The following is a 13,808-nucleotide window of genomic DNA, read 5'->3' as shown; positions in this document are numbered from 1 at the left end:
CCCCTGAATAAGCGTACGTCTTATGTACGCAAATATTTTCCACTGAGATAGACCAACAGCCACGTCTAAAATGGTGATTGTCTGGCTTGTTTCTCTTTGTGAATCTGAAGTTCAACCATATGATGAAATGCACCAACAACATCACGCTTCCTCAGAGGGCAGAACACCCATGCATTCTTCTTTTCCACAAAAGCAAGGCAGGCCATTTGGCCTTCGGGGAGCATCCCCATAGCTGAAGATGAGCTCCTCGCCTTCTGAAATATCTACAGCAGCAAAGAAACAAAGCCTGGGAAGAAAACACCCAGAATTCCTCACCAGTACAACCATCAGATTGCCGCCGTCACACGAGTGATTGATGAAGCGAGCTACATTTCCGATCTCGGTTGCATCAATGTTGACCCTCAGGCAAGCTTTACCAGATGGAAGATGCTCCCGAACAACCAAAAGTGCAGGCGAAAAGTTTCGGGTGGACGCAAGCTCATCGTATGCATGTAAACGTCTTCGCGCCTCTTCTGTTGTCACAAATTCACCTGCACAGAGGTGCATTCATCAAAGTCTATCATGAAATTTTTGTGGGATGTGCATAAGAATGTTGATGCCAACTTCGGGTATGAAGAATCTTTCTTATATGATTTGATAAGATGTCAAATGGGAAATATACTAAAAACAAGATTGCTTGGCACATCTGGGTGAGTATGCACCCCATAAAAATTACAAGGGAAATAATGTTCTACAGATTATTAGCCATTAAAAAGACTTAACAGTAGACCAACCAAGAAAAACAACCTTTTTCTGCCAGGAGGATGAGGAGTCAGAATACAAAAAGTTAATGTAGACAAGATAAATGAAATCTCATCAAGATCAATACCTTGAGTAATCAGGTATCATCATTTTATTTAAGAGAGTACAACGGATGTCTCAAAACATTATTATCATCATCTCATCCACCAGCCTTATTCCAACTAATTGGGTTCAGCCTCTTATTCCTTAGCCCTCCTGGCTAAACGTTGTATGTGGTGTTGATTCTAATTTATGTAAATCTACATGCACGCCTTCAAATCTTCTCACCTAAATCATCTTCCTTCCTAATTTTTTCATATAAATTTTATAATCCATATATATCAGTTCAATTCCTGCTCTCTAGAATGTGCCCAAACTACTTCAATCTATAATTAGATCATCTATTGTAGATGGAAACTCCCATATACTAATTAACAAGTTATATTTTCTCGTTTTATTAAGCAACTAATTTACTATTCTTATTTAGAGATCTAAGGAAGAAGAGGCTGATCCACAAGCTAGATTATAGAGGTACATTGTGAGCTTCACGCTATTGGGAGTGGCCATGCTTGGCAATCACACAGCTACCCAGGCAACCAAACCAGGAGTGGACAACAAAGTCACAGTCATCGAGACTGGAGACGATCCGAAAGACTTGATCTACTAGCTGAATCTGATGAAGAAAAATTTCCGTCTCATCAAAGAGCTACCTATTCGGATTCTGGATCGGGTGATGAACCTTTAGTCACAGATCAAAGCAACAGGCAACCACTATTCCACGGTCGATCACGCCAAGATATTCGAGTGAAAATTAATATTCCTCAGTTTGATGGTCATTTACACATTGAAGGTTATCTCAACTGGGAGCACTCAGTGGAATCCTTTTTCAAATATATGAATATTACACTAAACAAACAAGTCCGATACATTACCTGCAAACTGAAAGGTGAAGTTGTAGCCTGGTGGCAGCGACTAGTCCAATCTCGTCGAAGGGAAGGCCAACAATTTGCAAGGAGTTGGGCTAGAATGAAAGAGCTTATGAGGGGCCATTTCTTACCATCTGATTATGAGCAATTACTCTATGTCCAATACCAACATTGTAGGCAAGGAACACCGACAATTAGCACATACACTGAGTTTTATCGTCTTAGTGCTAGAAATGATCTCAATGAATCAAACCAACAGATTGTGGCTCAATATATCGGTGGCCTCAATGAATCAATTCAGGATAAATTAGAAATGAAAGTTGTGTGGTCGTTGTCCTAAGCAGTTAACCATGCCTGCAAAGCTGAATTACAGATTAATCGGAGTAATAAGCAATCAACAGGCCGTCAAATCTCATATGACCAAAGCACAGAAACAGCAAAAGGCACTGTGCAAAATAGACAGAGCCCCCTTCAATCTCAAACTAATCGGGATGCTTGAAAGAAAAATGTTGCAAATCGAGATCAAATTTATCCTCGTCCGAACCTTCCAAGTGTTTTAGGCGTTTTCAACCAGGGCACCGATCGAATGAATGCCCACTCCGTCGTCAAGTGCAATTAACTGAAGGTGAAACTGAGGACGCAACTGACGGAGAATTTCCTTTCTCTAATGAGGAACTCAAAGACCTCCCCGGTGATGAAGGTGAGTTAGTATCTTGTGTTTTAGAAAAGGTGCTGTTAGCTCCCAAGCAACCAGTTATTACACAGAGGAATGCCATTTTTCGAATAAGGCTTATGATTAGTGGTAGAGTTTGTGAACTCATAATTGATAGTGGTTGCATCAAAAAAGTCATTGCTACTACTGTGGTTAAGGACTTACAACTGAAGACATCCAAGCATCCTCAACCATACAAAATAAGTTGGGTTAAGAAAGGAGTGGAAGAGTTGGTGACAGATACTTGCAAGGTAACTTTCTCCATTGGCAAAAGTTTCATATGTGAAATGGTTTTCGATGTGTTTGATATGGATGTTTGTCACTTAATTTTGGGAAGGCCATGGCAACTTGATGTGAATGTGGGGTATAATTGTCGGGCTAATTCATACTCATTTGAATGGACAAGCTAGAAAAATCCATTTACTTCCATCGCCTCCAACTAAAAAACCCATCCATGTAGAGAAATCAGCATATATTAGAGTTTCCGGGTCTCAACTCATTACACCATATAGAGCTGAGAAGAGCATACTTGCCATCTGGGTAGCTGAAAGACATCCTAAACTTCAAGAAATTCCAACGGCCATTACAGACCTATTGCAGCAGTTTATTGATATATCACCAAGTGAGCTACCAAATCATTTACCTCCAATACGATCTATAAAACATCAAATTGATTTTGTTTTAGAATCAAATTTTCCAATTTGCCATATTACCGGATGACTCCAAAGGAACACAAAATATTACAAGATATCGTGGATGATCTTATACAAAAATAATTGATCAGGCATAGTTTGAGCCCTTGTGTTGTCCCTGCTTTAATCGTTCCCAAGAAAGATGGAACACGGCGTATGTGTATAGATAGAAGAGCTAAAAATAAAATTTTAATGAAGTTTCGGTTCCCAATACCCTGACTTGAAGATATTTAGATCGGATAACTGACACTTGCATTTTCTCTATATTGGATTTAAGAAGTGGCTATCACCAATTCGCATTCGAGCGGGTGATGAATAGAAAACAGCCTTCAATACTAGAGAGGCCTCTCTATGAATGGCAAGTTATGCCATTTGGAATGTGCAACACACTACATTCATACGACTCATGAATAAGTTATTGAAACCATTTCTCCGATATTCGTATTTTTATTTCGATGATATTTTAATCTACAGCCACAACCTTGATGATCTTATACATCACCTAAAGCTCATATTTCTTGCATTAAGAGACCACAAGTCATATATCAACCTTAACAAATGTGCGTTTGCCATGAAAAAGTACATTTCTTGGGTAAATGGAGGTCTAGCAGCTCACGCAGGGCGTGAGTCTAGCAGCTCACACAGGGCGTGATAAGATGCTCCCCATCTTACAAACCCTTTTTTTTTTCTTTTTTTTCTTTTTTTCTTTTACTTTTCCGACAAAATTGCTTCGTGACGTCTATAATTTTTTCTTTTTTTTCTTTTTTTCTTTTTTTCTTTTATTTTTCCGACAAAATTGCATCGTGACGTCTATAGATTTGTAGAAAAATGCCGTACTTGCCAAAAATTTAAAGGGCAGAGAAAAACACAGGATTATATATTCCTCTACCAGGTCCTGATTCTATTTAGGAGTATCTACGAATTGATTTTGTTTTGGGATTACCTCAAACAAGTAGAGGTTCCGACTCGGTCATGGTAGTAGTCAACCGATATTTGAAAATAACATATTTTGTGGATTGCAAAAAATATTCAATGCAATTAATGTGGCTAAAGTTTTTTTCAAAGAAGTTTTTCGTTTATACGGAGTACCCCGTAGCATAAATTTTGACCGTGATGTCAAGTTCATGAGCTGTTTTTAAGGAGATTTGTGGAGATGATTGCGAACTGAATTGAAATATAGCTGTTTATCATCCCCAACCCGATGGATAAACCAAAGTCATCAACAGGACCCTCAGCAACGTAATTTGCTGTTTAGCAGGAGAACCCAAACAGTGGAGTGAATTCCTGGCTCAAGCGAAATTTGCCTACAATTCCATGCAGTTCCAGGGGAAAAATTCCATTTAGTATTGTTTGTACAAAACAGCCTGATCATGCCATAGAAAACCATTTTACCCAAACCAAAGATTATACCTACTGCCAAAATGGTAGATAAATTTGAATAGATGCTCGAAGATGTCTAGGCAAAACTTATAGCTGGCAACCAAGCATATGAACAACAAGCTGAGTAACCCAAACAACATAAAAGATTTCAGATTGGTGGCTTAGCGATGACTAGGCTAATTGGAAAGTCTCCACTCAGAGATTCAAACACAAAATGGGAGCTTGAGAACAACCCAATGTATCCTTATCTCTTACCTCTGGTTCAAGGTATAGAGCCAGCTAACAAATGGTTAAGTCTACTGCTATTACCCGAAACAACCAATGTATCATCCAATAAGTTCTTGAGTTCTAGTAAACCGCTATTCTTACCCGAAACAACCAATGTATCATCCAATAAGTTCCTGAGTTCTAGTAGACCGCTATTCTTCTTCATCCTGGATGTGTAAACATATCATTCCTCGTCCGAGAACTGGCTCATATGATCTGTGGATTGGTCCAAAGATTGTCGGGCATGTGTAGAAAGATTGTCCGGCAAGAGTAGGCTGTTGCACATCATGAGCCCCTTGTGCCTGAATGACAATAACAACTTGCTCGATTTGATGAGGTGGGAGGGCCGCAGTAGAAAGCTCACTTAGGGTAGAGTGTAGGACTTGAAGCTGGGGCACCCCTTGGTTGGACACTCCACGAGATTGCCAACCGTTACATCAATGATAGGTTCTAGAGTTGGAGAAGTATGAAAAGTCTCCTCTGCCACCACCAACGGCTAGATTCTAGGTTCTAAGAGTAGAAGACTAAGACCTCACTAAAAATGAGGTCAACAACCTACAGCAACGTCGGCTAGTTGAAAGATTGCCCGCGGGGGTAGTCGAACCTATGTCGGTCAACTTTTTTTTCTAGTTGAAAGATTGCCCGCGGGGGTAGTCGAACCTACAGCAACGTCGGTCAGTGGACTAGATGGTATTGTTACCACATTGTTATTGGGGTCAGAGATATCCTTGTGATGAACAATATATATTCCTTATCGGAGGGTAGAGGGGAGGATTCACTCTCCACTAATGAATTGCTCAGAACATTTCTCTGTCCTTGTTATTTCATTTACCCCTTTTTTGTCTATCTGATTAGTTGTTTACACCAAAAATGCTCTAGACTAATTTGTTGGAAATGAAATAAAACTTTGGCAATTATATTTGTCATGCATCTTTCACCCGTATTGAAATAAACTCTCTTTCCCAAAGAGTTGGAAGGCGTGTCCACGGAGTTGATGGAGGCATGATCGGTTCACGCAAAGATCTATAATCAGCAAAAAACAATGCTAGTAGCCTTACAAAAATGCGGCAACATCTGAAGATTAAGATGGCTGCAATAAAAAAGCATCCATCCTGATAATAAAATAGATGATAAAATTGTAGTAGGTGATAGTACTAATAGCATTAATTAAATGGTAGGTTGAGTAGGGAGATTAACAAAAAAGTCAAGATAAGCAAGCAACTACGAAGAATCCCAATACAGAATGAAGAAAGTAACCTCAAGATAGTTTGCTTATGATGGAAGAAAGAAGCATGAAACCAAAAATCAAGGAATAAAATAAAAATGAAAGAAAAAGCGGTAGTTTTAGATCCCCCTATGGTGACATCTTAAGTGGCCCCAGAAAATTGCTTATTTTGGTTGACTCAAATTCACTCTCAAACAAGTTATCAATCATTATGGGAGATAATGTCTCAAAATATAGCATGATCAGAAGCTTCAAAATAATTTCCAATTGATACTCAACATATTCATCATCTCTTGCTTTTATAAAGCTTCTTCTATGACCTTATAATGTGTAAATATGTTTCTGTGAGGTCCATTATAGTTTTGTCCTATTGTGGCCAAATGAGATGGAACCTCATAGATTTCCTAATTAAAAGGGTCATAACACTGTTCATGATCAGTGGAGAGCAAATGAGCATGATACTTATTGCTAAAATGATATTGGTGATAATGTTTGAATTCATTAACATTAGAAGAGTTATAATCAAAAGCTTGGACTGAATATCCATGCCGCCCAAATCTACAATAAAAGCACCAATGCTAAAAAATATTCACAGGTGAAGTTGATAAGTATCATAATCATCAATCCTATATTAGTGTCTAGTTCGACAAATTTAGTGAACTTTGTAGAGATGAATATGCGATCTGATGATGTTGATCTACTGTAGGTATTAATTGCATCTCAAGCCAAACCAAGCCTTCCATCACGTCCCTTGGACTCAAGGGAAATGAGTTGTAGCCAGCCCTCATCGTAGCCTCTAAAGTACTTCCCAAACAAGCTGTTACGCACAGGCAGGAGCCGGTCCTTCCTGATTGCAATCCTGTTGACCCACAGGCGGGTCGGCTTGTATCGTGGGAAGAAGGGGAGGGCGCAGAGGAAAGAAAGGAGGGGGTAGGGACCACTCGGGACATAATCACATATTCAAGGAGGAGAAATTGATGGGAGTTTAGAAGTAAGTTTAGAAGAAAAGTTTTCAAATACTTTGGGAGGATTCTATTAAGGGGAGGAACCTAGGATTTTTTGTTTTTTATACATTGATTATGTGGCTGTTGTGTTTTCTTCTTTTGGTGTTATTCCTAGCAACATTTAGGGTGTGGGAGAACCGATCTACCTCTCATAAGTAGATCATGTTGTGTATCTTGCTTGTTTTTCCTTCGATTGTTGTAAGAGCAGACCTTATTTGTGTTTTTCCACCTATCTATTGTGATTTCGTCGTGGTTTATTTGTTGATTTTGATGCCGAGTCATATCAATTTGGTATCAGAGCATATATCTTGGTGGCATATCAGCAAACAAAGTTGATATGCTCGAAGGAGAGGTGGAGCAAATTTGATCCAGAATGGAAGAAAGGTTTGCTACCATGGAGGACATATTTTCTTCTATTGAAAGTCGAACGAATGATGGATTTGAAGGCATAGAGAAAATGCAGGAGATAATGAAAAAACTCATGAAGATCCAATCCAAGGCCATGCCAATTGCTCTAGCTGCAAACCCTAACCAAGGGTTGATTAGGGAATCCTTGGACAAGTCAAAGGAGAAGGAAATCGAGCGATAAGACAACAAAGAAGACATCATCTACCGACAATAGCGTCCCCCTAAGACTCCTAAAGGAGGGGGAGCGGAGACTTTCGATGGAGGGGGATGGCCGGAAATTGAAGAAGGGACAGGAGAAGGTGCACGGAAGAATATGATGGATGAAGGAGGGAATAGGGAGTGGGATATACTTATGACCGCAGGAGGGGGTTTCACCCTAGATACATGGGGGGAAATTCGGGAGGGAGAGGAAGTTAGGGTGGAGATGCAAGGGTCAGAAAACTGAAGATGCCAATCTTTGAATGGGAGGATGCACACGAATAAGTGTATCGGGTGGAGCAATACTTTGTGATCAACGAGCTGACTGAGGAAGAGAAACTATTGGTAGCGGGATAATACATGGAGAGGATGGCTTTAGCGTAGTTCCAGTGGATGGAGACAAGGTATTTATCCATTTGGGAAGAAGACCTACACAAGCAAGTCTATGCTCTGACTCGGGAGGGGACGGTTATGGAATACTGAGAGAAGTTCGAGCTTTTGTCAGGGAGGTTGAGCAGAATTTCTACAGCAAATTTGGAAAGGAACTTTTAGAAAGGCTTAAAGCCTGACATGCGAGCGGCCATCCGCCACCTTGAGACCGCGTGGATTGAGAAAAATGATGGAGCTCGCTCAGATGATGGAGGATAAGAAACAAGTGAAGAAGACCGACAAACAACACTTCTACAAGGGCGTCGTGCCAGCCACAAAACCAAAGTACCTGACGATGTCATTCAAGAAAGAGAAGCCGAAGGAGAAGAGTACCGGACCCCACCCCAGAGGTAATTTCAAGTGCCTCACAGATGCAGAAGTACAGGACAAAAGAGACAAATGATTGTATTACCGCGGTGATGAGAAATACGGCCAAGGACACCATTGCAAGGAGTGCGCCCATTAGGTTCTTTTAGTTCAAGAGAGAGGAGCAGCTGCATTTGGACGTGGTGGAGGTGTCTCTCAATTCAAAAAGAAAACCTGAAGTACCTGACGATGTCATTTCAGAAAGAGAAGCCGAAAAAGAAGAGCACCAGACCCCACCCCAAGGGAAATTTCAAGCGTCTCACAAATGCAGAAGTACATGAAAAAAGAGCCAAAGGATTGTGTTATCATGTTGATGAGAAATACGACCAAGAACGTCATTGCAAGAAGTGCGCCCATTAGGTTCTTTTAGTTCAAGAGGGAGGAGGAGTAGCTGCATTTGGAAGTGGTAGAGGTGTCTCTTAATTCAATGGTGGGATTTACCCCAAATCACACCATGAAGCTGAGGGGATGAATGGGGGAACAACCGATTGTGGTGTTAATGGATAGCGGGACCACACAACTTTATCTCAAATAAGATTGTGAAGAAGCTGGGGTTGAAGCTGGCAACTACAGAGAGCTTTGGCGTCATGTTGTGGACTGGAAAGATGAAGAATAGTAGGGGAATTTGCAAGGGACAGGTTCTGACACTACATGGCTTACAAGTGGTGGAAGACTTCCTTTAGAATTTGGCAGCACATATGTAAGTTTGCTGATGAAGTGACTACGAACATTGAGAGAGATGGTGGATTGGAAGTCCTTAAGAATGGAGTTCCCGGTGGAGGGTACGAAGGTGGTGCTGAGAGGAGATGTTGGCTTATGCAAAACCATGGTGTCGCTCAAAACCATGGTCAGGTCGATTGGAGGAGCAGGATTGGTTTACTTGGTGGAGTTGCAAAACATTGAGGAGGTTCGAGATTCAGAGTTGACAGAGCTATTGGGAGGCACAAGCATGCGATTACAATGAAGAGGGTGTTTCTCTCATCAACGTCAAACCCTAAAGGTACCACCAAATTCAGAAGGATGGGAGAGAGAAGCTGATCAGAGAGATGCTCGAGGTCGGGATTATCAGATCTAGTGTGAGCCATTTTTCCATTCTCGTCCTGATGGTGAAGAAAAAAAATTGTAGTTAGAGATTTTGCATAGACTACTGGAAGATGCTCGAGGTCGGGATTATCAGATCTAGTGTGAACCATTTTTCCATTCTCGTCCTGATGGTGAAAGAAAAAAATTGTAGTTAGAGATTTTGCATAGACTATCGGGTTTTGCATAGACTACTGGACTTTGAACAAGAAAATGGTGTTGGACAAGTCTCCTATTCTTGTGATTGATGAGTTACTGGATGAGCTTTATAGAGCAGTTCTTTTCTCAAAAATTGGTCTAAAGTCAGGGTACCACCAGATCAGTATGAATACAGAGGACGTGTACAAGACTCCATTAAGAACACCTGAAGAACATACATTATGAGTTCTTAGTGATGTCGTTTGGCATCACCAATGCCATGGCTACATTTCAATTTCTCATGAATAGGGTTTTTCAATCTTATCTTAGGAAATTTGTCTTGATTTTCTTTGATGATATTCTGATCTACAGTCGCATAGAGATAGAGCATGTGGGGCACCAACTTGAAAAAATGTTCGTTTGCACTGTTGTCGGTGGAGTACATAAGACATTTCGTGACCAAAACAAGTGTAGCAGTGAATTAGTCCAAGATTGATGCTATGGTTGATTGACCTTTACCAAGGAATTTGAAGGAGTTGAGAGGATTCTTGGGTCTCACCAGCTACTACCGGAAGTTCTAGAGAGGATATGACATGATAGCATAGCCACTGACAGAGCAGTTGAAGAAAGACAACTTCAAATGGGGAGAAGCAGTAACACAGGCCTTTAAACGGCTGAAGCGGGTCATGACTAACGTATCAGTATTAGCACTTTCAGATTTTAGTAAACCATTCGTGGTGAAGACGGATGCATCAAGGTACGGATTAGGAGCACTGCTCATGCAGGATCAGCGATCGATTGCCTACTTCAGTCAAGTTCTTACAGCCAAAGCGAGGCCAAAGTCAGTATATGAGCGGGAATTGATGACAATTATCTTGGTCATTCAGAAGTAGCAGCCCTACCTGTTAAGTCTGCAATTCTTGGTCAAGATAGATCAGAGGAGTTTGAAGTAACTTCTAGAGTAGCAGATGATGATAAGGAGCATCAGAGATTGCTATCCATGCTATTAGAGTATGATTTTGAGATTTAATATTGGCCAGGATTGGAGAACAAGGCAGTTGACCTGCTGTCGAGAAAGGTGGAGGAACCCTAATTGACTGCCCTATTGGTACCCCTAGTCTTAGATTGGGAGGTCTTGAGACAGCAGAGCAAAAGGGATGAGGAGATGAGAAAAATAAGAACTGAATTACTACAAGAATCAAACAGTCATCCAGGATATGCATTTAGGGTCATTTAGGGCTGCAGAAGACCTACAGTCGTCTGGTGGCAGAGCTTTACAAGGATAGGATGCGCAGAGAAATGGAAGATTTGGTGACAAAATGTGATGTGTATCAGCGCCACAAATATTTGACCACAACACCTGGGGGTTACTACAAACATTAACAGTACCGAAGATGGTTTGAGAAGAAGTGACGATGAATTTTATCGAGGGGTTTCCCAAGTCAGAAGGGTTCACAATAATTATGGTGGTCATGGATTGCTTAAGTAATTATGCACATTTTATTCCCTTAAAACATCCCTGCACTACGGTCTTAGTTGTGGCGGTGTTTATCAGGGAAGTAGTTTGTTTGCATGGGTACCAGAATCGATTGTATCAGATAGGGACAAGATGTTCCTCCGCCACTTCTGAAAAGAGCTATCCAGTTTGCAAGGGACAATCCTTAAGGAGCTCCACATATCATCCCAAACCGATGGGAAGATGGAGGTGGTCGACAGGAGTGTGAAGACATACATGTGTTATTTTGTATCTGATACACCAAAGTTATGGGTTAAGTGAAATGCATGGGTCCAGTACCGGTATAATACTTCGTACACACCGCCACACCGACAACCTCTTTCAAGATATTGTATTGGTGGGATCCACCTCACTTGATACATTATGGACATAGCACTGCACTCGTATCCAGCGTTGATCAGTATTTAGAGGAGAGGGACATGATACTAGCAGAGTTCAAAGGGAATCTTTTGAGGGCTCAACAAATCATGAAGAGGAAAGAGAATGGACACAGAAGAGAGGTGCAATTCGAACTAGGGGACATGATCTACTTGAAGTTGAGACCCAACCAACATAAACCATTGGCCAGGAGCAGAAGCGATAAAATTTCACCAAGATACTTTGGGCATTATGAGGTGAAGACACACATCAGGCTAGTGGCCTGCCGTTTGAAGTTACAATCAACATCCGCACTACACCCTGTCTTCTATGTATCCCTGCTGAGACGAGAGACTGGGAAATCCATGTACACCCAGTCACACACTCTAACCAACACTACTGATGACGCTGACGAAAAACTTCGAAGTGATTCGTGCAGAAATGGGAGCGAAGGAGGTAATGGTTAAGTGAAAAGGACTGCCAGACTATGAAGCAACATGAGAGCCTTACGAGGTGATCCACAAGCAGTTTCCCTCTTTCCACCTTGAGAACAAGGTACTTTTTGGGAGAAGAATAATGTTACACTCAGACAGGAGTTGATCTAAGAAGGATCGGATGATTGCAATCTTGCCAGCCCACAGACGGGTCGACTTGTGTCACGGGAAGAAGGGGAGGGACTCGGGCAAGGCACAAACAAAGGAAAGAAAGGGGTGGGGTCCACTCGGGCCATAATCGCATATTCAAGGAGGAAAAATTGAGAGGAGTTTGGAGGGGAGTTTAGAAGGAAAGTTTTCAAAAGTTTTGGGAGGATTCTATTAAGGGAAGGAACATAGGATTTGCTATTTTTTATGCATTAGTTTTGTGGTTGCTGTGTTTTCTTCTTTAGGTGTTGTTCCTAGCGACGTCTAGGATGTAAGAGAGTTGATCTATCTCTTAAAAGTAAATCATCTTTTGTATCTTGCTTGTTTTTCCTTTGATTGTTATAAGAGCAACCCTTATTTGTTTCTTTCCACTTATCTATTGCGATTTCGTCGTGGTTTGTTCGCTAATTTTGGAGCTGAGGCGTATCACAGGCATATCAAACTTGCACAAGAGTTGTGGTCAAGAAAGAGATTTAGAAGTAGCCAAGCGGTGCAACCACTTGTGTTCTCTTTTCACTTAACCAAAAAAATATCATCTATCTTTTAATAAAGGAAGCCAGATAAAAAAATCAACTTTATATATGCAATTTATAGAACATGGATCCTTCTTCCATCAATTTATTTAGAAAACTCAATAATTTTAATATGCTATGGTTTTGGAATAACAAATGAATAAACAGATAATATCCCCCCTTTTACTAGGTTTAAAACTTGGCAAATTATACATTGAACAAAGACTACACCATCAAATTTCAACCTTCATTGATAATCAGAAGTGGAATTCATTGAAAAAAGGATTATTCCCACTCATGTTAGAGGAAAGTTAGAGCAATTTAATAGTTTGCTAGAAATATATCTCTTAATTATAACAACTCAGATGGGTCAAATGTTTTATCAAGTCTTTCTATCATTTTCTTATGAATGGTGGTAATTCGGCTACTTAGTTCATTTGGATTTACAAAGCGTCTATCATGAGTTGGTTTACTTATCCAAGAAAATTCCTAATAATGTACATCTCCAATTCTCTGCAGATTGAGAATTTTTGCTTCTATGATTACAAGTGTGTGCAAGGCTTATTTTGAGAATAATTTTAATCTCTTTTTCCATTGTTGGTCCATCAATAATATTTGGAAAAGATTCAAAAATATTTTTTCTGTTAAAGCTCGTGTTTGTGCATCCAAACCATGTTTGGAATTTGAAAGACTAATCATGTTGAGGAGTGTCTAATGATCTAAGGGATACTTTCTTGTGGCTATCTATTTAGGGCCAACTATGAAAATAAAAAACATCGTTGACACTCAATTTATATAAATATCATTATATTGGACAATACATGGATATCTTCATCTCAAAAGGCTAAGGGTGTCAAAATTTTAAAAAGTTATGATAGAACTGGATGGATTTCCCTGATAACTTCGAATTTTATGTTTCATTCGCATAGCCTTTGTTAAATTTTTCTTATCCTTTCTTTCATTTCTTTCATTTGTGTTTTAAACCGATGTTGTAAATGTTATTTATTTCTTTATTATGAGAAGGGTCTTGCATGCATACATCTCTCTCTCTCTCTCTCTCTCTCTCTCTCTCTCTCTCTCTCTCTCTCTCTCTCTCTCTCTCTCTCTCTCTCTCTCTCTCTCTCTCTCTCTCTCTCTCTCTCTCTCTCTCTCTCTCTCTCTCTCTCTCTCTCTCTCT

General features: G+C 40.3%; 1 protein-coding gene across 1 annotated transcript; it reads right to left on the bottom strand.

Annotated features, from left to right (window-relative positions):
• Positions 1 to 6: 6 nt before the first annotated feature.
• LOC110023191 (histone-lysine N-methyltransferase SUVR3-like) lies at positions 7 to 774 on the bottom strand. The gene has a single exon (XM_020722471.1). It carries the CDS (start codon positions 544 to 546, stop codon positions 142 to 144), a length of 405 nt encoding a protein of 134 aa, XP_020578130.1. The 5' UTR covers positions 547 to 774; the 3' UTR covers positions 7 to 141.
• Between the last annotated feature and the right edge of the window lie 13,034 nt (positions 775 to 13,808).

Source organism: Phalaenopsis equestris, unplaced genomic scaffold, assembly GCF_001263595.1.
Source record: "Phalaenopsis equestris unplaced genomic scaffold, ASM126359v1 Scaffold000223, whole genome shotgun sequence".
Taxonomy (NCBI): Eukaryota; Viridiplantae; Streptophyta; class Magnoliopsida; order Asparagales; family Orchidaceae; genus Phalaenopsis; species Phalaenopsis equestris.
This window is presented reverse-complemented; position numbering and strand designations above follow the sequence as displayed.

Coding starts and splice junctions, on each gene's coding strand:
- LOC110023191 (XM_020722471.1), bottom strand. CDS start 546: ATGCACCTCTGTGCAGGTGAATTTGTGACAACAGAAGAGGCGCGAAGA.